The following is a 27821-nucleotide window of genomic DNA, read 5'->3' as shown; positions in this document are numbered from 1 at the left end:
TGGTTTCATTTTCCTGTTTCTTTGCCCATCTTGGAATTTTTACAGTATGCTGAAAACTGTTTATAAAGGAAACAGTGATTGAAGAATATATATTTTTTCCTATCAGAAAATGTTTCCCCTTTCTGGTTCAATCAAGAACTAAGCTGGGGCTTCCCTGGTAGCGCAGTGGTTGAGAGTCCGCCTGCCGATGCAGGGGACACGGGTTCGTGCCCCGGTCCGGGAGGATCCCACATGCCGCGGAGCGGCTGGGCCCATGAGCCATGGCCGCTGAGCCTGCGCGTCCGGAGCCTGTGCTCTGCAACGGGAGAGGCCACAACAGTGAGAGGCCCGCGTACCGCAAAAAAAAAAAAAAAAAAAAGAACTAAGCTGGAGACACAAACTATTATATATAGAATGGATAAACAAGGTCCTACTGTATAGCACAGGGAACTATATTCAATATCCTGTGATAATAATGGAAAAGAATATGTAAAATAATGTATATATGTATAATTGAATCATTTTGCTATACAGCAGAAATTAACACAACATTGTAAATCAACTCTACTTCAATTAAAAAAAAAAAAAAAGAACTAAGCTGGGATGAAGCTGGATGGCAACTTTAGTTAGATTCAGAGCCCATCTGGTTTCAAATGCTTCCTGGGAAGACACTCTCAGCTTTGGACTGAGAGCCTGACAGGTCTGTCTTGTCCACCCCGAAGATGCAGGAGGTTGTTCTTCCCTTTAGCAGTTTTAAGCTTTGCTCTTTAGTCCTCCCTCTCCCCACCCAACCCCCTGACAGTGCTCCTTCCAAGTTTGGCAAATACCTTTTTATTTTTTTAATTTATTTTATTTATTATCATTTATTTTTTTTGGCTGTGTTGGTTCTTCATTGCTGCATGCAGGCTTTCTCTAGCTGTGGCGAGCGGGGGCTACTCTTTGTTGTGGTGCGCAGGCTTCTCATTGCGGTGGCTTCTCTTGTTGTGGAGCACGGGCTCTAGGCACACGGGCTTCAGTAGTTGTGGCACACAGGCTCAGTAGTTGTGGCTTGCGGGTTCTAGAGCGCAGGCTCGGTATTGTGGCACACGGGCTTAGTTGCTCCGTGGCATGTGGGATCTTCCCGGACCAGGGATGGAACCCGTGTCCCCTGCATTGGCAGGTGGATTCTCAACCACTGTGCCACCAGGGAAGCCTGGCAAATATCTTAAGAAGGAGACTGGAAGGTTCCTTGAGGCAGGCCCTTTTTCTGAATAGGACTTTGTCTCCCAGATACCTGAGACTAAGGGAGACTAGGCTCTACCATTGAGAAACCCCTAGTCTCCTTAATCAGCAAATTAACTGGGATGGGAGTGGGGGTAGGTACACTTAAAATTTTTAATATTTTAATTTTTAAGCAAGAGTTTTAGTTTTGCAGAAAAATTGAATGGAATGTAGAGAGAGTACCCGTATATCCTCACCTTCACCACCACCACATTTTCCCCTATTATTGACAACTTGCATTGCTGTGGTGTGTTTGTTACAACTGATGGGTCAAAATTTTTATTTATTTTTTATTTATTTTTATTTTTTGGCTGCACCACTCCGCACGTGGGATCTTAGTTTCCCGACCAGGAATCGAACCCACGCCCCCTGCAGTGGAAGCACAGAATCTTAACCACTGGACCATCAGGGAAGTCCCTAAATATTGATACACTATTATTAACTGAAGTCCATAATTTACATTAGGGCATTAGGGCTCAGTCTTTGTGTCGTACATTGTATGGGTCCTGACAAACCTGTAATGAGATGTATGCAACATTACAGTATCACACAAAATGTTTTCACTGTCCTAAAAATCCTCTGTCTTTCACATACTCATCCTTCCCTCCCTTCCTCTAAGCCCCTGGCAACCGCTGATCTTTTTTACCATCTCCATAGTTTTGCCTTTCCCAGAACGTCCCAGAGTACTTGGAATCCTACAGTATGTAGCCTTTTGAGATCGTTTCCTTTCCCTAAACAATATTCATTTAAGTTTCCTCCATGGCTTGAGAACTCATTTCTTTTCATTGGTGAATAATATTCCACTGTCTGGATTTTCCATGGTTTGTTTATCTATCCCCTATAGAATGACTTCTCGGTTGCTGCCAGGTTTTGGAAAGTATGAATAAAGCTGCTAAAAACATCTGTGTGCAGGTTTTGTAGGAACATATTGTAATTTTTCAAATTATGTAACATAAGTTAACATTTGGAAAAATACCAAAGAACATGACTGCTGGATTGTATGGTATGATTATGTTTGGTTTGTAAGGAGCTGCCAAACTGTCTTCCAAAGTGGCTGCACCAGTTTGCATTCCCACCAACAATGGATGAGAGTTCCTGTTGCTCCACACCCTCACCAGCATTTGGTGTTGCCAGTGTTTTAGATTTTTGCCATTCCAATAGGTATGTAATGCTACCTCACTGTTGTTTTAATTAGCAAATCCCTAGTGACATTTAATCTTGAGTATCTTTCATATGCTTTTTTGCCATCTGCGTATCTTCTTTAGTGAGATGCCTGTTCAGATCTTTTGCCCATTTTAAAATACAAATCATTTGTTTTATTATTGTTGAGGGTTTTTAAAATATATTTTGGATACCTGTCCTTTATTAGATGTGCATTTTTCAAATATTTTCTCCCAGTCTGTGGCTTGTATTTTTATTTCTTAACAGGGTCTTTTGCAAAGCAGTTTTTAATTTTAATGAAGGCTAAGTTGTCAGGTTTTTTTCAAGAATGATATTGTATTTAAAAAGTCATCACCGGGCTTGCCTGGTGGCGTAGTGATTAAGAATCCGCCTGCCAATGCAGGGCACACAGGTTCAAGATCTGGTCTGGGAAGATTCCACATGCTGCGGAGCGACTAAGCCCATGAGCCACAACTACTGAGCCTGTGCTCTACATCCCTCGAACCACAACTACTGAGTCCACGTGCCACAACTACGGAAGCCCACGCGCCTAGAGTCTGTGCTCTGCAACAAGAGAAACCACCGCAATGAGAAGCCCACACAGTACAGTGAAGAGTAGCCCCTGCTCGACGCAACTAGAAAAAGCCCACGTGCAGCAACGAAGACCCAACGCAGTGAAAAATAAATAAATAAATGAAAAGTCATCACCAACCCCAACATCACCTAGATTTTCTCCTAAATTATCTTTTAGAAGTTGTATAGTTTTGAGTTTTTCATTTAGGTCTATGATACATTTTGAGTTAATTTTTATGAAAGATGTATGGTCTGTGTGTAAATTTATTTTTATTTATTTATTTATTTATTTATTTAGTGGTACGCGGGCCTCTCACTGTCGTGGCCTCTCCCGTTGCGGAGCACAGGCTCCGGACGCACAGGCTCAGCGGCCACGGCTCAGGGGCCTAGCTGCTCCACGGCATGTGGGATTTTCCCAGACCGGGGCACGAACCCGTGTCCCCTGCATCGGCAGGTGGACTCTGAACCACTGCGCCACCAGGGAAGCCCTAAATTTATCTTTTTACGTGTAGATGTCCAGTTGTTCCAGAACCATTTGTTGAAAAAAACTATTCTTTCTCCACTGAATTGTCTTTGCTCCCTTGACAAAGATCAGTAGACTGTATTTGTGTGGATCTATTTCTGGGCTCTTTTCTCTGTTCCATTATCTCTGTGTCTTTGTGTGTGTGTGTGTGTGTGTGTGTGTGTGCATGCCAGTACCATGTTGTTATTGTTGTTGTTTGGCTGTGTTGGGTCTTAGTTGAACACTTGGGATCTTCATTGCGGCATGCAGGCTTTTCGTTGTGGCGCGCAGGCTTCTCTCTAGTTGTGACGCGTGGGCTCCAGAGCACATGGGCTCTGTAGTTTGCGGCACGTGGACTCTCTAGTTGAGCCTCTGGGTGTAGTTGCCCTGAAGCACGTGGGATCTTAGTTCCCCGACCAGCGATGGAACCTGCGTCCTCTGCATTAGGAGGCAGATTCCTTACCACTGGACCACCAGGGAAGTCCCCCATGCTGTTTTGATTCCTGTAGATTTGTGGTGTTGTCTGAAGTCAGTGAGACACCTCGAGCTCTGTTCTTTTTCCTCAAGATTGCTTTGGCTATTTGGAGTCTTTTGTGGTTCCACATAAATTTAGGATTATTTATTCTAGTCCTGAGGTTCTGCCTCCTTAAGTGTCAGTAAGGGTTGCCCTTGCCCCTTCAGGAGCTGTTTTGGGTCTGAGCTGGCTCTGTCCCACACCACTGAGCTCTTCCGCAGCCACAGCAGTCCTCGCCCTAGTGTGGAGCTGTGCTGGGGAGCAAGTGGGGTAGGGCAGGTGCTAGGCTCAGGCTGGGGCACACCCAGAGTCCTGTGCAGTTTCAATCCGCTTCCTCTGCCTCGTTCCCGGGAGTAACCAGGCACTTGTGTGCTCTTCAGAGTGGAATCTTGGTTTCTCACAACCCTCCTGTTAGTCCTGCTGGTTTTCAAACCAGCTAATGGAACTCGTCTGCTCAGTGTTGGACCTCAGGGCTGGGGTGTCCAATATGTGGACCGAACTACTCACTCCCCTAAGGAGTGCCTCCACCTGTGTAATCCCTTCCTCTTCCATGTCCCCTCCTGGGGGAACAGGTCCCAACTCGATCACTTCTGTTCCCTTCCTGCCTGATTCCATGTGGATCTTTCTTACAGACTTGGTTGTACAAGAGCCTTTCTTCCAGTCTCCAGTTAGTTTTCAGTGCCAACGATTACACGTACATGTATTTTGTATTTTGTTCATGGGGAGGGGGTGAGCTCTGTGTGCTCCTACTCTGCCATCTTGATCTCCTCCTCTTGATTTGCTCCTTTCTCTACTTTCCTAAAGTAGAAGCTTAGGTTATTGATTTTAGATCTTTCTTCTAATTATACACATTCAATGCTCTAAATTTCCCTCTACTATTGTTTTTGCTGCATCCCACAAATTTTGATAAGTTGTGCTTTCATTTTCATTTAGTTGAACATATTTTTCAATTTCTCTTGAGATTTCTTCTTGGACCCATGTGTCATTTAGAAATGGGTTGTTAATCTCCAAATATTTTGGGGTTTTCCAGTTAACCTTTCTGTTGATTTCTAGTTTAGTTCCATTGTGGTCTGAGAGCAGACATTGTACAATTTCTATCCACTCTTATAAGCTTAAGGTGTTTTACAGCTGAGAATGTGGTCCGTCTTGGTCAATGTTCCATGTGAACTTGAGAAGAATGTGTATTCTATTGTCATTGGATGAAGTATTCTATAGATGTCAATTAGGTCCAGTTAATGACTGGTACTGTTTAACTATGTCCTTACTAATTTTGTGCCTGTTGGATCAATTACTGATAGAAGAGTATGTATTTCTCCTTTCATTTCTATCAGTTTTTGCCTCACATATTTTGACACTCTGTTGTTAGGTGCATACATGTTACATATTTTTTTTAAAAGAATTGAACCCTTTATCATTATGTAATAACTCTCTATATCCCTGATAATTTTTCTTGTCTGAAATCAATATACCCACTCCAGCTTTCTTTTGATTAGTTTTAGTATGGTGTATCTTCCTCCATCCCTTTACTTTTTTTAAAATATTTATTTATTTTTTAATTTATTTATTTGGCTGCACTGGGTCTTATTTGTGGCATGTGGGATCTTTGTTGCAGCATGCAGGATCTTTCATTGCAGCACGCAGGCTTCTCTCTAGTTGTGGCACATGGGCTCTAGAGCACGAGGGCTCAGTAGTCGTGGAGTGCAGGCTCTCTAGTTGTGATGTGTGGTCTTCAGAGCACACGGGCTCAGTAGTTGCTGTGCACAGGCTCTCTAGTTGTGCCGTGTGGGCTCCAGAGCGTGCAGGCTCAGTAGTTGTGGCATGTAGGCTCTCTAGTGTGGCAATGAGCTCTCTAATTGTGGCATGCAAGCTTATTTGCCCTGTGGCATGTGGAATCTTAGTTCCCCAACCAGGGATTGAACCTGTGTCCCCTGCATTGGAAGGCAGATTCTTAACCATTGGACCACCAAGGAAGTCCCCTCCTCTGGCTTTAATTGAGCATTTTGTATTATTTTTTTCTCCTCTCTTAGCATATCAATTATACTTTTTTAAAAACGTAAAGTTTTTGAGACTTACCTGGTGGCACAGTGGTTAAGAATCCTCCTGCCAATGCAGGGGACACAGGTTCGAGCCCTGGTGCGGGAATATCCCACATGCCGTGGAGCAACTAAGCCCATGTGCCACAACTACTGAGCCTGAGCTCTAGAGCCCTCGAGCCACAAGTACTGAGCCTGCGTGCCACAACTACTGAAGCCCACACACCTAGAGCCCGTGCTCCACAACAAGAGAAGCCACCGCAATGAGAAGCCCACACACCACAATGAAGAGCAGCCCCCACTTGCCGTAACTAGAGAAAACCCACGTGCAGCAACAAAGACCCAGTGCAGCCAAAAATAAAATAAATAAATTTATTTCTATAAAAACTTAAAAATTTTGTTTCTCTTGAGTTTGCAATATATACTTACATCCAGTATACGTCTTCTTTCAAATAACACTACACCAGTTCATGGATAGTGCAAATACCTTATTACAGAGTGTTCCAACTTCTCTCTCCCATCTTTTATAATATTGCAGTCATTCATTTCACCTATTCATAACCTATAATCACTATTATTATTTGGAACAAAATGTTACCCATTAGATCAATTAAGAATAAGAAAATTAAAAGATTTTAATTTACCTTCATTTATTTCTTCTCTTCCTTTCTTTATGTAAATCTGAGTTTTTGACCTGTATACTTTTCCTTCTCTTTGAAGAATTTCTTGCAAGGCAAGTTTACTGGTGACAACTTCCCTCAATTTTTTTTTTCTGAGAAAGTCTTTATTTCTCCTTCACTTTTCAAGGATAATTTTCTGGATACAGAATTCTAGGTGTGGGTTTTTTCTTTCAGTAGTTTAACTATTTCCTATCACTCTCTTCCTGCTTGCATAATCTCTGAAGGGAACTTTGATATAATTCTTATCCGTTTTCCTCCATGCGTAAGGTGTCTTCCCCTCTTGGCTTCTTTCACGTTTTCTCTTTGCCTTTGATTTCTGCAGTTTGAACATAATATGCATAAATGTAGATTTTTTAGTATTTATCATTCTTGAATATCATTCTTGAATTCTCTAGGCTTCCTGTATCTGTGATTTAGTGTCTGAAATTGATTTTGAAAATTCTCAGTCATTGTTATCAAATATTTCTTCTCTTTCTTCTTCGGGTATTTCCATTATGCATGTTACACCTTTTGAAATTGTCCCATAGTTCTTGGATATTCTCTTCCATTCTTTTTCATTATTTTTTCTCTTTGCATTTCAGGTTTGGAAACATCTATTGACATATCTTTAAGTTCATGGATTCTTTCCTGGGCTAGTATACAGTCTATTGATGAGTCCATCAAAGGCATTCTTCATTTCTGTTACAGCATTTTTTGATTCCTAGTATTTCCACTTGATTCTTTCGTAGAGTTTCCATCTCTCTTCTTATATTGCATACCTGTTCTTGCATGGTGTCCACTTTTTTCATTAGAGTCCATAGCATATTAATCATATTTTTAAAAAAATCATCAGTCTGGTAATTTCAATATCTCTGCTGTATCCAGTTCTTGTTCTGACTTGGATTGCTTGCTCTCTCTCTGCAAAATGTTTTTTTTTTTAGTATGATTTGTAATTTTTTGTTAAAAGCCAGTGTGAGGTACTGGGTTAAAATGAACTGAGGTAAATAGGCTTTTATGTGAGTTTTATATTTATCTGGCTATGGGTTAGGCTGTGTTTATTGTTTGCTACAGATGTAGATGTCAGAGGATAAAATATATTCTGGAGTCTTTGCTTTGTCTCCCCTATTGTCTTTGGGTTTCCCTAGAGCCTTCTTCTTAAATTACATCTGAGACATGCAGTTCTTCTAGTTGTATTCCTTGTTATTAAACAGGATCTCTATTGACGTGGTTGTGAAGTGTGGAGAGAGGGGCATGTTCTATAGTCCTATGATTAAGTTTCAGTCTCTTAATGAGCTTGTGATCCTGGGCTGTGACGTTCACAAGTGCTTTTCAGTTGTTTTTTTCTCTCTTAGAGAGACAGGAAGGCTAGAGGGGGCTGGAGTTGGGTGTTTTTCACTCACATAGAAGGTTAGAGGAGGCTTGAGTTAGGTATTTCCGCTCCCCCAGGTCAGTTAAGCTCTGGTAAACCACTTTCTCTTGAGGGCAGGCCTTATTAAGACAAACAGAGTGTTCTGGGCATATTTCAAAATGGCCATTTTCCCCTCCCCCTCCCAGAAGCATAAGGGGATTTTTTTTCTGATTCTGAGAATGTGGTAGGGCTTCTGGAGATAAAACTCAGAAAAGTGGGGTTGGGGGCATGAGACTGTCCTTCTTGGAGTTTTTAACTCTCAAACTTGTCCTCACTGAGCCTCCAGCAAATCATCAATTACAGTTTGGCTTATCCAGTGCTGGTATTGGCTCCTTGGAGTTTCCGTTCCTGTAAGTTGTGATTCTCTGTATCTGCCTGTCTCTCTAATTTTGTGGGCAGAAGTTGTGATCTTGAAACTCTGATGGATCTAAGAATAGTTGTGGATTTTACGTTTGTTCACTTTTTTTCTTGTTGTGAGATCAGCAGTGATGACTGTCAAACTCCTTACATGACAGATTGAAAACTAACAATGTTTTCTGAAGATCAAGAGTTGTTTATTTTGAAGAAGTCCAATTTATTAATTTTTCCCCTTTATAGTATGTGCTTTTTATGTTGTTTAACAATCTTTGCCAAGCTCAAGGTCACTAAAGTTTTCTCCTAGAAGCTCTGTAGTTTTAGCTCTTATATTTAGGTCTACAACCCATTTTGGGTTATTTTTTGAATGTGGTGTGAGGTAAGGTCAGAGACTTAATTTTTTGCACATCCAGTTGTTGAAAAGATTTCTTGCAAAGATTTCTTTCTTGTAAAGATTATCCTTCCTCACTGAACTGCCTAAGCATCTTTGGCAAAAGTCATATGTGTGTGAGTCTATATACTCTCTATTTTGCTCCATTGATCTAATTGTCTCTCTTTATGCCAATACCAAAATTTTGATTACCGGGACTTTATAAGTCTTTAAACCAAGTAATTAACATAAAGAAAAAATAATTCAACATTAATTATTTTTCGAAGTATTTTGGCTATTCTAGGTCCTTTACATTTTCATATAAATTTTAGAATCAGCTTGTCAGATTTTACAAAGAAGTCTGCTAGTATTTTTATTGGTAGTACAATAAATTTATAGATCAATTTTCAGGAGAATTGATACCTTTTTTTCCATGATAACTGTTTACTGAACTTCTATCATATCCCAGGCACTGTGCTAAGTGTTTCATGCTTATTATTATTATATTTTATTTTTTATTGAAGTATAGTTGATTTATAATGTTGTATTAATTTCTGCTGTGCAGCAAAGTGACTCAGTTATAGACATATATACATTCTTTTTTATATTCTTTTCCATTATGGTTTATCCCAGGACATTGAATATAGTTCCCTGTGCTACACAGTAGGACCTTGCTGTTTATCCATCCTTATATAATAGCTTGCATCTGCAAATCCCAAACTCCCAATCCATCCTCCATCCTTCCTCCACCTCCCCTTCCCCTTGGTAACCACAAGTCTGTTCTCTATGTCTGTGAGTCTGTTTCTGCTTCGTAGATAGGTTCATTTGTGCCATATTTTAGATTCCACATATAAGTGATATCATATAGTATTTGTCTTTCTCTGTCTTACTTCACTTAGTATGATAGAGAATTGATATCTTAAAAATAGTGAGACTTCTGAAACATGAACATAGTATATCTCTCGATTTATTTAGATCTTCTTTATTTTCTAACAGCAATTGTAGCTTTCAGGGTACAAGACTTACATATCTTTTGTCAAAGTCATTCAAAAACAATCAATAGTTTTCATGCTATTTTAAAATGCATTTAAAAAAATTCAATTTCCAATTCTTCGTTCCTAGTATAAAGACATATGACTGAATTTCCATTTTGATTTTGTATCCTGCCACTCTGTTAAACTCACTCATTAGCTCTAAGAACTCTTCCATAGGGTCAATGAAACTATCTACATAGATAATCACATCGTTTGTGAATAAAGACCTGTTTTATTGTTCTTTTCTAAACCATATAAATGACTTAAAAAAAAACTTACCTTATTGTACTGGTAAGAATCTCTAACACAATGTTGAAATAAAGTGGTAAGAACAGCCTTGCCCTGTTGCTAATCTTAGGGAAAAGCATTGTTTTTCACCTTAAATAGGGTGTGAGCTGTAGGGTTTTTTATAGATACTCTTTATCAGGTTGAGGAGTTTCCTTCTTTTTCCTGATTTTCTGAGGGTTTCTATTTGAAATGGATGGTGGTTTTTGTCAAAAAATTTTTTCTTGCATATATGAGAGGTGGTTCTATTTTAGTCTATTAATATGGTGGTTTACACTGATTTTGAAATGTTAACCACTCTTGCATTCTTGGGATAAAATCCACTTGGTCATGATATACTATCTTCTTACACTTGTTAGATTCAATTTGCTAAAATTTTGATATGGATTTTTCATGAGGGGCAACTTCCTGTTTTCTTTTCATGTCTTTTTTTTTTCTTCTGGTTTTGATATCAGTATAATGCTGTCTCAAATAATGAATTTACAAGTGTCCGTTCCTCTTCAATTTCCTGGAAGAATTTGTGTAGAATTATTTCTTCCTTAAAAGTTTACTAGAATTCACCAGACTTCTGCTTGGCTTGGAGTTTTCCTCATGGGAAGGCTTTTATTTATTTATTTTTTAATTTTTAAATTTTTAAAAACATCTTTATTGGAGTATAATTGCTTTAAAATGGTGTGTTAGTTTCTGCTTTATAACAAAGTGAATCAGTTATTTTTTTTTAATTGTATTTATTTTTAAAATTGAAGTGTAGTTAATTTACAACATCCTATTAATTTCAGGTGGACAACACAGTGACTCAACATTTTTATAGATTATACTCCATTTAAAGTGCCCAGAACATAATGGCTATATTTCCCTGTGATGTACAATACATCCCTGTAGCCTATCCACTTTATACACAGTAGTTTGTACCTCTCAATCTCCTCCTCCCATCGTGCCCCCCATTCCCCAACACTGGTAGGTACCAGTCTGTTCTCTATACCTGTGAGTCTGTTTCTGTTTTGCTATGTTCATTCATTTAGTTTTTTAGATTCCACATACAAGTGATAACACACAGTATTTGTCTTTCTCTGTCTGACATATTTCACTAGGCACAATACCCTCTGGGTCTAGCCATATTATTACAAATGGCAGAATGTCATTCTTTTTTGTGGCTGAGTAGTAGTAGTTGTGTGTGTGTGTGTGTGTGTGTGTATACATCTTTTTTAAAATTAATTATCTTTGGCTGTGTTGGGTCTTTATTGCCGTGTGCAGGCTCTAGAGCGCAGGCTCAGTAGTTGTGGTGCACAGGCTTAGCTGCTCTGCGGCATGTGGGATCTTCCTGGACCAGGGCTCAAACCTGTGCCCCCTGCATTGGTAGGCAGTTTCTTAACCACTGTGCCACCAGGGAAGTCCTGTGTATACATCTTCTTTATCCATTCATCTGTTGATGGACACTTAGGTTGCTTCCATATCTTACCCATTGTAAATAGTGCTTCTATGAACATTGGGGTGCACATTATCTTTTGAATTAGAGCTTTTGTTTTCTTCAGATATATGCCCAGGTGTGGGATTGCTGGATCATATGTTAGTTCTATTTTTAGTTTGAGGAAACTCCATAATGTTTTCCATAGTGGCTTCACCAATTTACATCCCAACAGTGTACGAGGGTTCCCTTTTCTCCATATCCTCATCATTTGTTATTTGTATATTTTTTGATAGCCATGCTGACAGGTGTAAGGTGATATCTCATTGTGGTTTTGATTTGTATTCCTCTAATGATTAGTGATGTTGAGCATCTTTTCATGTGTCTGTTGACCATAAGTATGTTTTCTTTGGAAAAATGTCTATTCAGGTTTTGTCCATTTAAAAATTTTATTGGTTTTTTTTTATACTGAGTTGTATGGGCTCTTTATATATTTGGATATTAGCCCCTATTTGTCATATCATTTGCAAATATTTTCTCCCATTCCGTAGGTTGTCTTTTTGTTTTGTCAAAGGTTTCCTTTGCTGTGCAAAAGCTTTAAAATTTAATTAGGTCCCATTTGTTTATTTTTGCTTTTGTTTCCTTTGCTTTAGGAGACAGATCCAAAAAATATTGCTACGATTTATGTCTGAGTGTTCTGCCTATGTTTTCTTCTAGGAGTTGTATGGTTTCCAGTCTTACATTTAGGTCATTTAATCCATTTTGAGTTTATTTTTGTATATGGTGTGAGAAAATGTCCTAATTTCTGTTCTGTAGCTGTCCAGTTTTCCCAACACCACTTGTTGAAGAGGCTGTCATTTCTCCCTTGTATATTTCTCCCTTGTATATTCTCCCTTGCCTTCTTTGTCATAGATTAATTGACCATAAGTGCATGGGATTATTTCTGGGTTCTCTATTCTGTTACATTGATCTATGTGTCTGTTTTTGTGCCAGTACCATGCTGTTTTGATTACTGTAGCTTTGTAGTATAGTGATTGTATAGTGTAGTATAGGATTGTGATACTTCCAGGTTTGTTCTTTTTTTCCTCAAGATTGCTTTGCCTATTTGGGGTCTCTTGTGGTTCCATATACATTTTAGGATTATTTGTTCTAGTTCTGTGAAAAATATCATGGGTATTTTGATCAGGATTGCATTAAATCTGTAGATTGCTTTGGGTAGTATGGACATTTTAACAACATTAATTCTTCTATTCCATGAACTTGGGAAGAGTTTTAACTACAAATTCAATTTAAAAAATAGATATAGTGCTATTCAGTTTATCTATTTCTTCTTGAGTTAGTTTTGGTAGTTTGTGTTTTACAAGAAATTTGTCTAAGTTGTCAAATTTATTGGTATAAAGTTGTTTATAGTATTTTTTCTATCTTTTAAATATATATAAAACAGTGATGTTTCTTCTCTCATTCCTGACATTGTTGATTTGTGTCTTTTCTCTGTTTCCTGATCAGGCTGTTCTATATAAATGAGCCAAAGATAGGTTCTGTATATTGATCCTATGCTGTTTACTTATTCATAGCAGGCTAGGATTCGTAAGCTCTAAAGCTGGTGCCAAACTCAAACTTCACACACCCAGGTGTTTTAAATATAGCCCTAACAAACAGAGTTTTAGCTCTTTAGAGCCTCTCTGCTTTGCATACCCCAGGAAACTGCACCCAACATCTGCTAGCCACAGATAAAGTAAACCCAGAAATCTCTGATCCAGATGCTCTCCATTGCACGGCTGAGCGACACTGTCTAGAAGCCTAAGTACCCTCTTTAATTCTTCTCCTCCTTTAGCATTCTCTTGCCCTCTTCCCCTCCTGGGAGGTGGTCCCTGTGCAGTAGCCTCTGTAGCATGTAGATGGTCTCAGGCTGAGAGACTTCCCACGTGTCACATGTCAGCGTTGCCCAAATAAAGCTTGCTGTGTGCTACTGCTACTTCAGGATCATATCTTTTTTCTTGATCAGCCCCCCAGATGCTTGAGCTCACTACAAGGGTGATGAGGAAAGGTAGGATTTTGGAAATGATGAAGAAATTGATAGGGGGTCTACTGAGTCAGTAGGACAATCAATTGGCAAAATGATCCTGGAGAGCCTTAAGCAGTTGGGACTCAAAATTTGGAACATCTCCACTTCAGTTTGATGTGGCATCGCTCTGTGCCATATTGTACTCTATTTTCTGTAGTCTTTCCAGTGCCTCATTAGCTTGGACAAATGGTTCCACCAGTATTGAGTGAACCCCTGCCACTGGAACTGACTTTTGGGGCCAGAGGTCCTAAGCTGCCCTGAGTGGGAGGTCAGTCCACATTCCTGGTCTTCTACTAGGCAGGTGCTGGACAATATAAAGCTTTGGGGGCTGGGTAGTAAAGGGGGAGGAGGGCAGACCTCTGCACAAAGGGTGGGCTACTTCCGACTGTGTAACAGGCTATAGCATGAGGAGCTCCCCACAGCCAGGCTGGTAATTTAGGGAACCCTTGCGATGAGAGGCAGGTAGAGGAGCAGATGGGGCAGAGATGTCAGGCTGAGGCTGGCCTCCTTGGCAGTTGGGGGAGACGCCTTTTAAAGAGCTAGCATGCCTCTGCTGCTTGGGTCTGTGGTGCCCAACCCTTGGGCTGAACCTGCTAAAGCATTATTCAAAGTGACTAAGTATAAGGAAGTTTATATTCCTGCCCCTCCCAGGACTCTGAAGGAGGTGGCTATCCTATTGAACACGTGCTCCAAACCTTGAGAAGATGAGATGCCTGTTGGGCTGTGCTTGCCACTTCTCACCAGGAACTGTCTCTTCAGGATGTCATTGCAGAGGAGGCAGGAGGTCCAACTCCCAGGGGATGAGACCTAGGGGAGGATTCTGGGCAAGAGGCCTGGTGCTGCCCTCCAGAGAAGAAGGCATTAAATACCACCACGACAGTCATGAGAAGGGTTCTTCTGCTGTAAAGAAGCTGAATAAATTACCTGGGGAAGGTTAGGGCAGTTATATGTTGGAATCTCAGCCTCAAGTTCTCCTCATTCTGGCATTCCCAGTGCAAAGCCTGGCCCTTGCCTCATGACCCTAAAGCAAAGCCTGCCAGTCAGTGGGCTCTGCCAATTCCTATAGCTTTTCCTGTTTCTTGTTTGCTTGCTTGTTTGTTTTTTAAATATTTATTTATTCTATTTTATTTTTGGCTGTGTGGAGTCTTAGTTGTGGCACACAGGATCTTCACTGCGGCATGCAGGATCCTCTGCTGTGGCACGCGGGCTCCTCATTGTGGTGCATGGGCTTCTGTCTAGTTGTGGAGTGTGGGCTCCAGAGTGTGTGGGCTCTGTAGTTGTGGTGCATGGGCTCTGTAGTTGCAGCATGCAGGCTCTCTAGTTGTGGCCCGTGTGCTCAGTAGCTGTGGTGTGCGGGCTTAGTTGCCCCGTGGCATGTGGGCCCTAGATCCCTGACCAGGGATCAAACCCACGTCCCCTGCATTGGAAGGCAGGTTCTTAACCACTGGACCGCCAGGGAAGTCCCTCCTGTATTTTAAAACATTACCTTATTCTCACATTTTAAAAGATGACTGAATACTCAACCACAGTATTTATAGGTGCATATTTGCCTGGTGTAAAAACTACTTTTTAAAAAAAGGAGATGACTATATTGAGTTAGAATAGTGATAAGCTGGTTGGGGAGGGAGACAGGAAGTTAGAGAATTCTGATAGACAGAGGCATACAGAAGGCTTCTAGCGTAATACTGGCAACGTTCGCTTTCTTCATCTGGATAAAAATTCATTCAGCTTAACATTTCTGTTTCATATTTTCTTTTTTGGTATGTGTTATTTATTTTCCACAAAAGAATATTTAAAGGAGAAAATACAAACTAAGACTCACTGGATATTTGAAGAAAACCCTTGATGTGAAAGTAAAAAAACTCAAATAAAGAAATAGTAAAACTGACTCCAGAGGAAAGAGAGAAATTCAGGAAACAAAAGAAAACTGTACAAGAAAAATTTAATTTCCTTAAAGAGATTTTTTTTGAAAATTATATCCTTAAACAAGAAAAAATGTAATAAAAAAATCAGAGACCCGATTTTAAAATGGGCAAAAGATCTAAACAGACAACTGACCAAAGAGGATGTACAGGTGGCAAATAAGCATATGAAAAGATGCCCAACATCATATGCCACTAGGGAATTTCAAATTAAAACAACAAGGAGATACCACTACAAGCTTGTTAGAGAAGCTGGAATCCAAAGCACTGACCACACTAAATGTCAAGATTGTGGAGCAACGGGAAATTTTAGTCATTGCTGGTGGGAAATCAAAATACTACAGCCACTTTGGAAGATAGATTGGCAGTTCTTACACTGCTAAACATAGCCTCAACACATGATCCAGCAATTGTGTGCCTAGATATTTAGCCGACTAATTTGAAAACTTATTTCCAAACAAAGCCTACACAGATAGGTTTATAGCAGCCTTTTTGCTAATTGCCAAAAAGTATAAATAGCAAAGATGTCCTTCAATAGCTGAGCAGATAAACAAATTGTGCTATGTGCATAAATGGAATATTATTTTTCAAACGAGCTATCAAGCCACCGAAAGACAAGGATGAACTTTAAATGCATAGTGCTAATTGAAATAAGCCCGTCTGAAAATGGTACTTAATGTATAAGTCCAACCATATGATATTCCGGAAAAGGTAAAACTGTAGAGACAGTAAAAAGTCAGTGGTTGCCAAGGGTTTAGGGGGAAAAAAGAGGTTGAATGGGTGAAACAGAAGGTTTTGCGGGGGGCGGGGCTGTGAAACTACTCTATATACTGTAATGATGGATACATGATATTATTCATTTGTCAAAACCCACAGAAGTTCAGTATAAAAAGTGAACCTTAATATATGCAAATTTCAAAAATCATTTAGAAGTTTGGGGAAATCCTACAATGAAATGCAGACTGTGACAAAAAAAAAAATCTCATGTATCACAAATACACGAAACAGCCTCACTTAAGGGGGTTGGGGTAAAGGTGCTGACCTAAGTAACCCTGGAAATGAGTGGAGTCTGTAAGACTAAAGGGAAAAATAACTGCATATAACAACTGAACTTGAGTTGATAACGTTGTTTCTCTTAGGTGTATGGGTTAGCAATTCTGATGGCAGAGAGTGGAAGCCAGGATTCTCCCTGTTAGAGTGGCAGCTTACAGATAAGGAAGGGAAGGAGGCTAGAATAATCCATAAGGTAATAGATTCGAGTTGAAAACATCAGTACGAATTCATGTTTAGCTTAACACAGATACAGGTGGTTACACAGAGAAATGTTTAGAGACGTGGTTATATACATGGGGTGGTATACACACATTTATATCCTTGCTCTGTCTCAGCTCTTGCTGGGAGGGCCTAGACGCAGCAACACCGCAGTAGCAACGAGCATGACTAGTGCCCAGATCTTGGTTTCCGATACTATTCTCCAATAAAAGGAACCAGGGATCCCCAGAGAAATGTCTGATTCTAGGACTGAGGCAGAAAATATACAAGATGAGCCTGGAGTATTTTATAGTGCCAGAAAGGAAGGAATCGCTCTAAACACACACACACACACACACACACACACAAACACACACACACACACACACACACACAGATGGGGCTATGTCAAAGAGACACAGGAGCCAACTGAAAGAGTTCCCAATGGCCAAAGCTAGATCCATCTGAACAACAAAATAAATATCGGATTACAACTCATAATACAAAATAAATATTCATACATAAATAACACAAGGAGAAAAAACACATAAATAGAGGTGTCCAGCATCTGATTAAACGGCATACCAGAAAAAGAGAATAGAAAAAAATGAAAAAGTACAAATTATTGAAGAAATAATAGAAAAAAATGGCCCAGAACTGAGGAGATAAGTCTTCAAATTAAAAGAACCCATCAAGTGCCAAGAAAGGGAGTAGAAAAAGACCCACACCTATACACACTCTTGTGAACGTTCAAAGATAGACACTGGAAAGCTTCTAGAGAGATTTTTTTTTAAAGGTCATCTTCAAAGGCATAAGCAAATTTCTCTTTAGCAACATTAAATGCTAGAAGAGATAGAGGAACATCTTCAAAAGTCCGTCGTGAAGCATTTCCCTGTCGGTTTGGCACAGAGACTCCAGGAGGCAAACTTTGAGGTGGCTGCAAATTCTAAGTCTTGCCCTCAGGGCACTAGTGGGAGGGCCCAAGTGACAGCCTCCTTTAGTTTATCTGGTTCTTGTTACTGCGTAGGTCCCCACTGAAAAGTGGCAGATTTATGGGGGGATTCAGTAGACAGGGCCGGCAAGTACTGGAGGTGAGGGGCATGCTGGCACCAGAATCGAAACTTTCCTCCTCACTGTTGGGCTTCCTTGACTGATGTGGGAGGTTGGAGTACCAACAGCCTGCCTTTGACTGGAGCATTAGTTGTCTAGGGCTGCCCTAACAAAGTACCACAGACTGAGTGACTTAAACAACAGATATTTATTCTCTCACAGTCCTGGAGGCCAGAAGTCCAAAATCAAGGTGTCAGCAGGGCTGGTTCTATTCACGCCTCTCACCTGGTTTGTGATGCTTTGCTGGCGATCTCTGGCACTCCTTGGCTTGTGGAAGCATCGCCCTGATTTCCGTCTTCCTCTTGACATGGTGTTCTCCCCGTGGGTCTGTTTCCAAATTTCCCTTTTTATAAGGATACCAGTCAGACTGGATTAGGGACCCACCTACTTCTGTAGGGCCTCATCCTAACTTAACTAATTACTGGTCATCTACAATGACCCTATTTCCAAAGAAGGTCACATTCTGAGGTACTGGGGGTTAGACCTTCAACATATGAATTTGAAGGGAGCACAGTTCAACTCATAACAACCCGATAGCCATGAGTGAAAAGTCCTGTCCCCCACTTCCCCTCTCCTCTTTCTGCCACCCCCCCATTTTTCTTCTCTCTCATCTCTCTCCCCCTCCCTTCCTCCCTCTGTCTCTACCTTCCTCCAAAAGAAGTCCAACCATTAGTGCTGGCTGTAGACGTGACCAGAAAATGATCTGATGTGAGAGAGCTGGAGAAGAAAAATTTCAGGGTACAGAGCAGTGGCAATTCCCTGCTATGGTGGTGTTTAAGAATCTGGGGAGTCCCAAAGGCCTGCCTTGGGCGTTTCTTGATTATCTGTGCCACTCTGTGGAGCGAAGTGCTAAAAGTCTTACCCGCAGGAGCACTCCATTAGGAGCGTGGTGAGTGGGAGAGAAAGGTGACAGCAGTGTGGGTGCCGGGCCCTCACTTCCTTTCTTAGAAGGGACCATTTAGAACCACATATCTCACGTAAGGGAGTGGAAACGTGATCGCCTGTGTGTAGTAGGGAGATTTTCACTTGCATCCTTTGCACTGTTAACTGTTTTCTTTTTCAACCATGGGCAGCTTTTACTTTCCAATTAAACAAATAATAATGTAAAAAACATGCAGGGGTGAGTGGGCAGAGAATGAAGCTCTGCCACCGGAGGCCGCGATGACTCCTGCAGCATGGCGGGAAGCCCTCCTCCAGGTGCACCCTCAAGGGTACAAGAACACATGGTTTTTGACCCAAAAGATAATTATCTTGATTCAGCTGCCTCAATTAGCAGATGTGGCTCTGAATAACTTAACATTCTTGTTCCAAGCCTGCTCTTCTTGAAAGAACAGTTCCTTACCATTATGGACACTCAGGAGACTCTGAAGATGATGTCGCGGTTTGTTAAATATTTTGAGCAATGGCAAGTGCTCAGTTTTGGAATAAGTATACGCCTTCTCAGGGTGGTGTATCTCCAGATTGACTGGGTCAGGACATACATACCTGGAACTACACGTTCCCTCCAACATTCCATCTTCTCGGGAAGACGGGCTTGCTCCGTCACCTGATCCTTCTCTTATGGTGAATCCTTTTCTCTCAGGGCTCCCATAATCCCTGCAAGTGGGCCTCTGTCTGGGCCACTCCAGCCCATTAATCCAATCAAGAATCAAACCCAGTAGTGGACAAAACTTCCCCCCCAGGTCCTCAGCTCTAACGAAAATCAATGAATATGATGTCTGAAGGAGGTTGTCATCAAACCATTTACCAGTTTGGCTGAATCTCAGCTCCTACGTGGCTGTGACCCACTGAGGCTCTTCATTAGGATTTAGCTTTGTCAGTGTCCTGAGGTCTCCATTTGTTATTCAAGGTGTGATTGCACTGAGCAAAAACAGCAAGACCTGGGAGAGAACGGACACAGGTGTTCATTTCAGATGGCAGAAGTTTAACAAGGTCCAAGAGCAACTACAGGCTCAGCACAAAAACTCCAAGCATATATTTAAATCCTAGCATTTCCTCCAGAAAACACCAGAGCATAACCAAAAGCTTTGGAGGCAGAATTGACTTCAGATCCTTGGATGGCTTGCTATTTACTGTGTGACTTTGGGCTGTCATTTCATTTTGAACACATTTTCTTACTTATTAAAAGGTAATGATAGATGGTGATCACTCTGTAGTGTATGCAGATGTTGAACAATTATGCTGTACACCTGGAACTGATATAATTAAAAAAATAAAAGGTAATGATGACTTCTTATAGTTAATTAAAAAATAACCCAGCACAGACTACGCACAAGGCTGGTTTTAGTTCCTCTCCCTTTCAGTAGAGAAACGTACAGGATGGTCCTTATAAGACCACCTATGCTACGGGATTGACTTACAAAGTTTTGCTTTTCTGCTTTAAAAGGTTTTAGAAAAGAAAATTGGTTGATATGAGAGCAAATTCATTCTGAATTCACCTCCAAGTTTAATATGATTATGCTGAAACTCTACTGTATTTGATTCCTTTTCAAATTTCATATTGAACAATAGCATTTCTCAAGAAACACTTAAATGGCTTTATCCACCTCATGATTTTCTCTGACTGCATCAGTAAAAAGAGAATAGCAATCATTAGGAATGATCAGAAAATAAAAGCCAAGGCATGAAAAGTCTGAACAATAAAAGCTATCACATACTCCACGTGGAAAAGATCCAATTGATAAGGTGGCCAGGAATGCACACAGGATCTGGAATCAGAAGGTCTGAGCTTGAATTCTGGCTCTGCCACTCACCGGGTAGGTGGCACCTTGTTCCCTTGGCATTATTTTCTTCATAAAACAGAGATAACACCATCTCATAGAAGTAAGTACAATAAATGTCAAAATGTGAAGTGCTGTGTGTTGGTTTAGCTCAGCAAACTGGAGACAACCACATCGACCCGGTCCATGACCCCTGGGAACTCACAGACTCTTTGACTTGGTCCTACATCTTCCTGACATGGGTTTCAGAAGAGGCCAGCTTGGAATGGCTACACATAACTACATTGGTCAACTACCATGTAAGCTCCTCAAAAGACCAGTGCTTACTGACCTCTGCCAGTCTCACACAGAACTGGTCCAGGGGAACCCTCTCTATTTCTAGACTATGTCTAGCCAAAAAATATAACTTCTTGCTCAAAGAGCATACAACAAAGACAAGAACTACAAATAAATCACTCTTCCTCCAAACTCAAAGGACACTCCAGAATCTAGCTCTGCCCACCAGTGGGCCAGCACTAGCCCTTGGAACCCCAGGGGCCCTGTATCCAGCAGCGTCATGACCGAGCCCTGCCCACCAGTGGCCAGCAGCATCTGCACAAGGCAGGGCCTGGAGACCAACCGGATGGTGGCTAACCACACCTACCAGACCACCCACAGTAATCAGCCTGCCACAACAGAAGGATGCACGCTGCCCAAATGGGGGCACCCCTACAGCATATAGCTCTGGTGACCAGAGAGGAGTGTGCTGCCGGGACTCATAGGACATCTCCTACAAAAGGCCACTTCTCCAAGGTCAGAAAATGTAACCAACCTACCAAATACATAGAGATAAAAACAGCAAATTAGACAAAATGAGGCAACAGAGGAATATATTCCAAATGAAGGAACAGGATAAAACCCCAGAAGAAGAACTAAGTGAAGTGGAGACAGCCAACTTCCCTGGGAAAGGAAAGAGACATCCAGGTCCAGGAAGCACAGAGACTTCCAAACAGGATCAACCCAGAGAGGCGCACTCAAAGACACATTGCCATTAAAATGGGAAAAATTAAAGATAGAGAGAGAATATTAAAAGTAGCAAGGGAAAAGCAATAAGTTACATATACGGGAACTCCCACAAGGCTATCAGCTGACATTTCAGCAGAAACTCTGCAGGCCAGAAGGGAGTGGCATGATAGTTAAGGTGATGAAAAGGGAAAACCTACAACTAAGATTAATGTACCAGCAAGGCTTTCATTCAGATTTGATGGAGACACCAAAAGCTTTAGAGACAAGCAAAAGCTAAGAGTTCAGCACCACCAAACCAGCTTTACAAAAAATGTTAAAGGGACTTCTCTAAGTGAAAAAGAAAAGGCCACAAATAGAAACATGAAAATTATGAAAGGAAAAAGCTCATTGATAAAGGCAAATATACAGTAAATGTAGTAAATCAACCATGTATAAAGCTAATAGGAAGGTTAAAATACAAAAGGAGTGAAAGCATTTATATCCACAATAAGTAGTTAAGGGATACACAGACAAAGCATGATGTAAAATATGATGGCAAAAACAGTAAACATGGTAGGGAGTAAAAATGCAGGGTTGTTAAAATGCATTTGAACTTAAGAGATCAGCAACTTAATCACATATATATAGATTACTATATATAAACCTCCCAGTAACCACAAACCAAAAATCTATAATAGATACACATACATGAAGAAGAAAGGAATTCAAACATAGCACTAAAGATAGTCATCAAATCACAAGGGAAGAGAACAAAAGAAGAACAAAAAAGAACTACAAAAATAACCTCAAAACAATTTACAAAATAGCAATATGTACATACCTATCAATAATTACTTTAACTGTAAATGGACTAAACGCTCCAATCAAAAGACATGAGTGGCTGAATGAATACAAAAACAAAAGCTATATGTATGCTGCCTATAAGAGACTCACTTCAGAGCTAAAGACACACACAGATTGAAAGTAGGAGGATGGAAAAAGGTATTCCATATAAATGAAAACAAAAAGAAAGTTGGGGTAGCAATACTTATATCAGACAAAATAGACTTTAAGACAAAACCTGTAACAAGAGGAAAAGAACGACATCATGTAATGCTCAAGGGATCAATCCAAGAAGATATAACAAATGCAAATATATATGCACCCAACATAGTAGCATCTGAACACATAAAGCAAATATTAACACAAAGGGAGAAATTGACAGTAACACAATAATATAAGGGGATTTTAAAACTCCACTTACTGGAGTTGCCTGGTAGGGAACTAGTGGTTAGGATTCCGGGCTTTCGTTGCCATGGCCTGGGTTCAATCCCTAGTCGGGGAACTGACATCCTGCAAACTGCATGGCATGACCAAAAAAAAGCCACATTTACATCAATGGACAGATCATCCAGACAGAAAATCAATAAGGAAACATTGGCCTTAAATAACACATTATTCCAGATGGAAAAAAGAAAGGAAAGAAAAGAAAAGAAAGAAAGAAAGAGAGAAAGAGAGAGAGAGAGAGAGAGAGAGAGAGAAAGAGAGAGAGAAAGAGAGAGAGAGAGAAAGAAAGAAAGAAAGAAAGAAAGAAAGAAAGAAAGAAAGAAAGAAAGAAATATACATATATATAAAACATTCCATCCAAAAGCAGCAGAATACATTCTTTTCAAGTACACATAGAACATTATCCAGGATAGGTCACATGCCAGGCCATTAAACAATGCTCAGTAAATTTAAGAACACTGAAATCATACAAAGCATCTTTTCCAACCACAATGCTATTAGACTAGAAATCAGCTATAAGAAAAAAACTGCAAAAATCACATACACGTGGAGGCTAAACAGTATGCTACTAAACAACCAATGGAGCACTAAAGAAATCAATGAGGGAGTCAAAAAATACCTGGAGACAAATGAAAATGAAAACAAAATGACCCAACATTTACAGGATACAGTAAAAGTGGTTCTAAGAGGGAAGTTTATAGCTGTACAAGCCTTGACCTCAAGAAACAAAAATATCTCGGGCTTCCCTGGTGGCGCAGTGGTTGAGAGTCCGCCTGCCAATGCAGAGGACATGGGTTCGTGCCCCAGTCCGGGAAGATCCCACATGCCGCGGAGTGGCTGGGCCCGTGAGCCATGGCTGCTGAGCCTGCGCGTCTGGAGCCTGTGCTCTGCAACGGGAGAGGCCACAACAGTGAGAGGCCCGCGTACTGCAAAAAAAAAAAAAAAAAAAAAAAGAAACAAAAGTATCTCAAATAAACAACCTAACCTTACACCTAAAGGAACTAGAAAAAGAACAAACAAAACCTAATGTTAGTAGAAAGAAAGAAATCATAAAAATCAGAGCAGATATAAATAAAATAGAGACTAAAAAATACTAGAAAAGATTAAAGAAACTAAGAGCTGGTTGTTTGAAAAAAATAACAAAATTGAGAAGTCTTTAGCTGGACTCATTAAGAAAAAAAAGGAGAGATAGCCAAATTCAATAAAATCAGAAATGAAAAAGGAGAAGTTACAACTGTCATCACAGAAATACAAAAGATCATAAGAAATTACTATGAACAATTATATGCCAATGATGAACATAGATGTAAAATTCCTCAACAAAATACTAGCAAACCAAATTCAACAATACATTAAAAGGATCATACACCATAATCAAGCGGGATATATCCCAGGGATGTGAGGATGGTTCAATATCTGCAAATCAATGTGATACACCACATTAACAAATTGAAGAATAAAAATATGATCATCTCAATGCAGAAAAAACTTCTGACAAAATTCAATATCCATTTATGATAAAGTCTCCAAAAGTGGGTATAGAGGGAATATACCTCAACATAATAAAGGCCGTATGATAAGCCCACAGCTAGCATCATATTCAATAGTGAAAAGCTGAAATCATTTCCTCTAAGATCAGGAACAAGACAAGGATGCCCAGTCTCGCCACTTTTATTTAACATGGTGTTGGAAGTCCTAGCCACAGCAATTAAACAAGAAAAAGAAATAAAAAGAATCCAAATTGGAAAGGAAGAAGTAAAACTGTCAATGTCTGCAGATGACACGATACTATACATAGAAAACCCTCAAGACACCACCAAAAAAACTACTAAAGCTCATCAATGAATCTGGTAAAGTTTCAGGATATAAAGTTAATATACAAAAATCTGTTGCACTTCTATACAATAAACATCAGAGCAAACATCAGAGCTCTTAAATATGTAAAGCAAACAGTGACAGAATTAAAGGGAGAAATAGACAGATTTACAAAAATAGAAGAAAACTTCAATACCCCCTTTCAATAATGGACAGAACAGCAAGACAGTAGATCAGTAAGGAAAGAGAGGCCTTGAATAATACTGTAGACACTAACTAGACCTAGCAGATATATGCAAAATGTGTCACTCAACCATAGCAGAATATACATTATTCTCAAGTGCACATGGAATATTCTCTGGGATAGACCAGATGTAAGGCCACAAACAACTCCTACTACATTTTAAAGGATTGAAACCATACAAAGTATCTTTTCTGATCATGACGGAAGAAACAAGAGAAATCAATGGCAAAAGAAAACAGGAAGATCCACAAATATATGGAATTTACACAGTACATCTGATGGCTCAAAGAAATCACAATGGGAATTAGAGAATGTCTTGAGATAAATGGAAATGAAAATACAATATACCCAAACTTATGGGATGCAGCAAAAGTAATGCTAAGAGATAAATCTATAATTGTTGTTATATTAAAAAAATCTGAAACCAACAACCTAACTTTGCACCATAAAAAACGAGAAAAATAACAACTAAACTCAGAGCAAAAGCAAGAAAATAATAAAGATTAGAGCAGAGAGAAATGAAATATAGAAAAAAGAAAAAAAAAGCAAAACAAAGACTTGGTTCATTGAAAAGATCAGCAAAATTGAACTTTAGCTAGAGTGACTAAGAAAAAGAGATGACTCTAATAACTAAAATCAGCCATCAAGGAAGGGATATTACCACTAATTTTACAGAAATAAAAAGAATTATAAGGGAGTACTATGAACTGTATGTCAACAAATAGGGTAACCTAGATAAAATGGACAAATTTCTAGAAACACAATGTACCAAAACAGAATCATGAGGAAATACAAATATGAATAGATCCATAACTAGTAAGGAGAATGAGGGACTTCCCCGGAGGTCCAGTGGTTAGTACTCCGTGCTTCCAATGCAGGGGGCATGGGTTCGATTCCTAGTTGGGGAACTGAGATCCCACATACCACGTGGTGACGTCAAAAAAGAAAAGAAAAGAACTAGTAAGGAGACTGAAACAGTAATCAAAAACCTCCACCAAAGAAAAGTCCAGGACAAGATGGCTTCACTGGTGAATTCTATCAAACATGAAAAGAATTAACATCAATCCTCCTCAAATTATTCCAAAAGAAAATGGAAGAGGGAACACTCCCAAATTCCAAACTCCAAACTCTGAGGCCAGTATTACCTTGAGGCCAAAACTAGAGAAAGACAGTACAAGACAAGAAAACTACAGACCAATATCCCTGATGAATATCGATTCAAAAATTCTCAGCGGGGCTTCCCTGGTGGCGCAGTGGTTGAGAGTCCGCCTGCCGATGCAGGGGACACGGGTTCGTGCCCCGGTCCGGGAGGATCCCGCATGCCGCGGAGCGGCTGGGCCCGTGAGCCATGGCCGCTGAGCCTGCGCGTCTGGAGCCTGTGCTCCGCAACGGGAAAGGCCACAACAGTGAGAGGCCAGCTTACGGCCAAAAAAAAAAAAAAAAAGAATTCTCAGCGAACGGTGGGTGGGGTTATGGGTGAAGTAGGTGAGAGGAATCAAAAGGTACAAACTTCCAGTTATAAATAAGTCATGGCGATGTAATGTACAGCATAGCAACTACAGTTAATAACACTGTAGTGCATATTTGAAAGTTGCTAAGAGAGTAGATCTGGTAAATTCTCATCACAAGAAAAAAATTCTCAACTATGTATGGTGATGGATGTTAACTAGACTCACTGCAGTGAGTGACCATTTTACAATATATACAAATATTGAATCATTATGGTGTACACCTGAAACTAATATAATGTATGTCAATTATATCTCAATAAAAACAAAACAAAAACCCACTACTTCAGTCTAAAATATTAAAAGGTTATTTAAAAATAACTTTAATGCTAGTAATTCACACCCCCTCCTGCAAAATAAATGAAAGGATATTATTGGCTTTCAAAATTGTCACAATTCAGTATAAGGAAGTATATCAATTCTTTAAAAGATCCATGTTTAAAAGAATTGTTACAAGGAAAATTAAATGGGGATATTGAACGAGATAGGTGGAAACATCCTCAACACAGGGGAAGAACAATCCTCTTGTGTCCATGTCTTACAATAAAGTAAATAAACCTGTAGGCCTGTATTATTCACATGTAACTCAGTGAAGGTCCTCTTCAGAATGACTTTTTGAATTTTGATATGACAAAGATGATTATGTGTCAGATGACTGTAAGGTTGTTCAAACTAACAATCTCTAACTGATGCTTATTATTATTATCATTAGAGTGAGGCATTTCTAATTATTTCCAAGATTATAAACATCTCGAAGCTGGGATCATACTTTCTACACCTTGAGATTCCCTACATCATTAAGTATCATGATCTAAACATAAATGTTTGTTAAACTGAATTTCTGTATAAGCTGATAGTCTTTTATTTTCAAACCCTTGGAAAATAAAATTTATTTAACTAAAAAGACAATCTATTTCTCATGCTATAATGGACTCACATGAAACTCTCGAAACTTGTGAATTATTTTCAAAAATGTATTATGACTAAGAAAAAAAGCTCCTAGCAATAAAAGTTGTATAAATACTAAATAATTATCTCTTAACTTTCAGTTAAGACATAACTTTATATGTGGATAAACTGTACATATTACCACATTTTCAAAAATAAAGAACTTGTATCAAATGTTAGAACAGAGTAACTAGAGATTGCCTTTAAAATTCTGAATTGTTTCACTACAGATATTTGGTTAATTATTAACCCTTTATTCCTACCAGTAGAGAAGGGGAAGAGTCAATATGTTATGATAATTCTCTTGCTATATACAATAGGATTGTGTATTATCAAATTAAGAAGTTGAATTAGGCCACACTGCCAGAGTAGCTAGAAAAATAACTTTGCCAAATTAAAGTTAAAATACAAGTTGCTATTAGAGTGATTT

At 39.7% G+C, this 27821-nt stretch overlaps 2 protein-coding genes across 5 annotated transcripts in view; one reads left to right on the top strand and one right to left on the bottom strand.

Moving 5' to 3' along the window:
- Positions 1-27821, top strand: part of GPR17 (G protein-coupled receptor 17) — a 397229-nt gene that overhangs the window by 186058 nt on the left and 183350 nt on the right. The window lies entirely within an intron of this gene.
- Positions 15528-27821, bottom strand: part of IWS1 (interacts with SUPT6H, CTD assembly factor 1) — a 66953-nt gene continuing 54659 nt past the window's right edge. The window contains exons 13-14 of one of the 4 annotated variants that reach the window (XR_007478365.1): positions 18111-19765; positions 15528-17045 (exon numbers count right to left, since the gene is read on the bottom strand). Coding sequence is in view for 1 of the 4 variants with exons in the window: in XM_049712167.1 (XP_049568124.1) it covers positions 19730-19765 (36 nt within the window). In the remaining 3 variants the exon portion in view is untranslated. Of the gene's footprint in view, positions 17046-18014; positions 19766-27821 lie in introns of those variants that run through there. The other 3 variants (XR_007478366.1, XR_007478367.1, XM_049712167.1) reach the window with 3 other exon arrangements.

This window comes from Orcinus orca, chromosome 7 (assembly GCF_937001465.1).
Source record: "Orcinus orca chromosome 7, mOrcOrc1.1, whole genome shotgun sequence".
Taxonomy (NCBI): domain Eukaryota; kingdom Metazoa; phylum Chordata; class Mammalia; order Artiodactyla; family Delphinidae; genus Orcinus; species Orcinus orca.
This window is presented reverse-complemented; position numbering and strand designations above follow the sequence as displayed.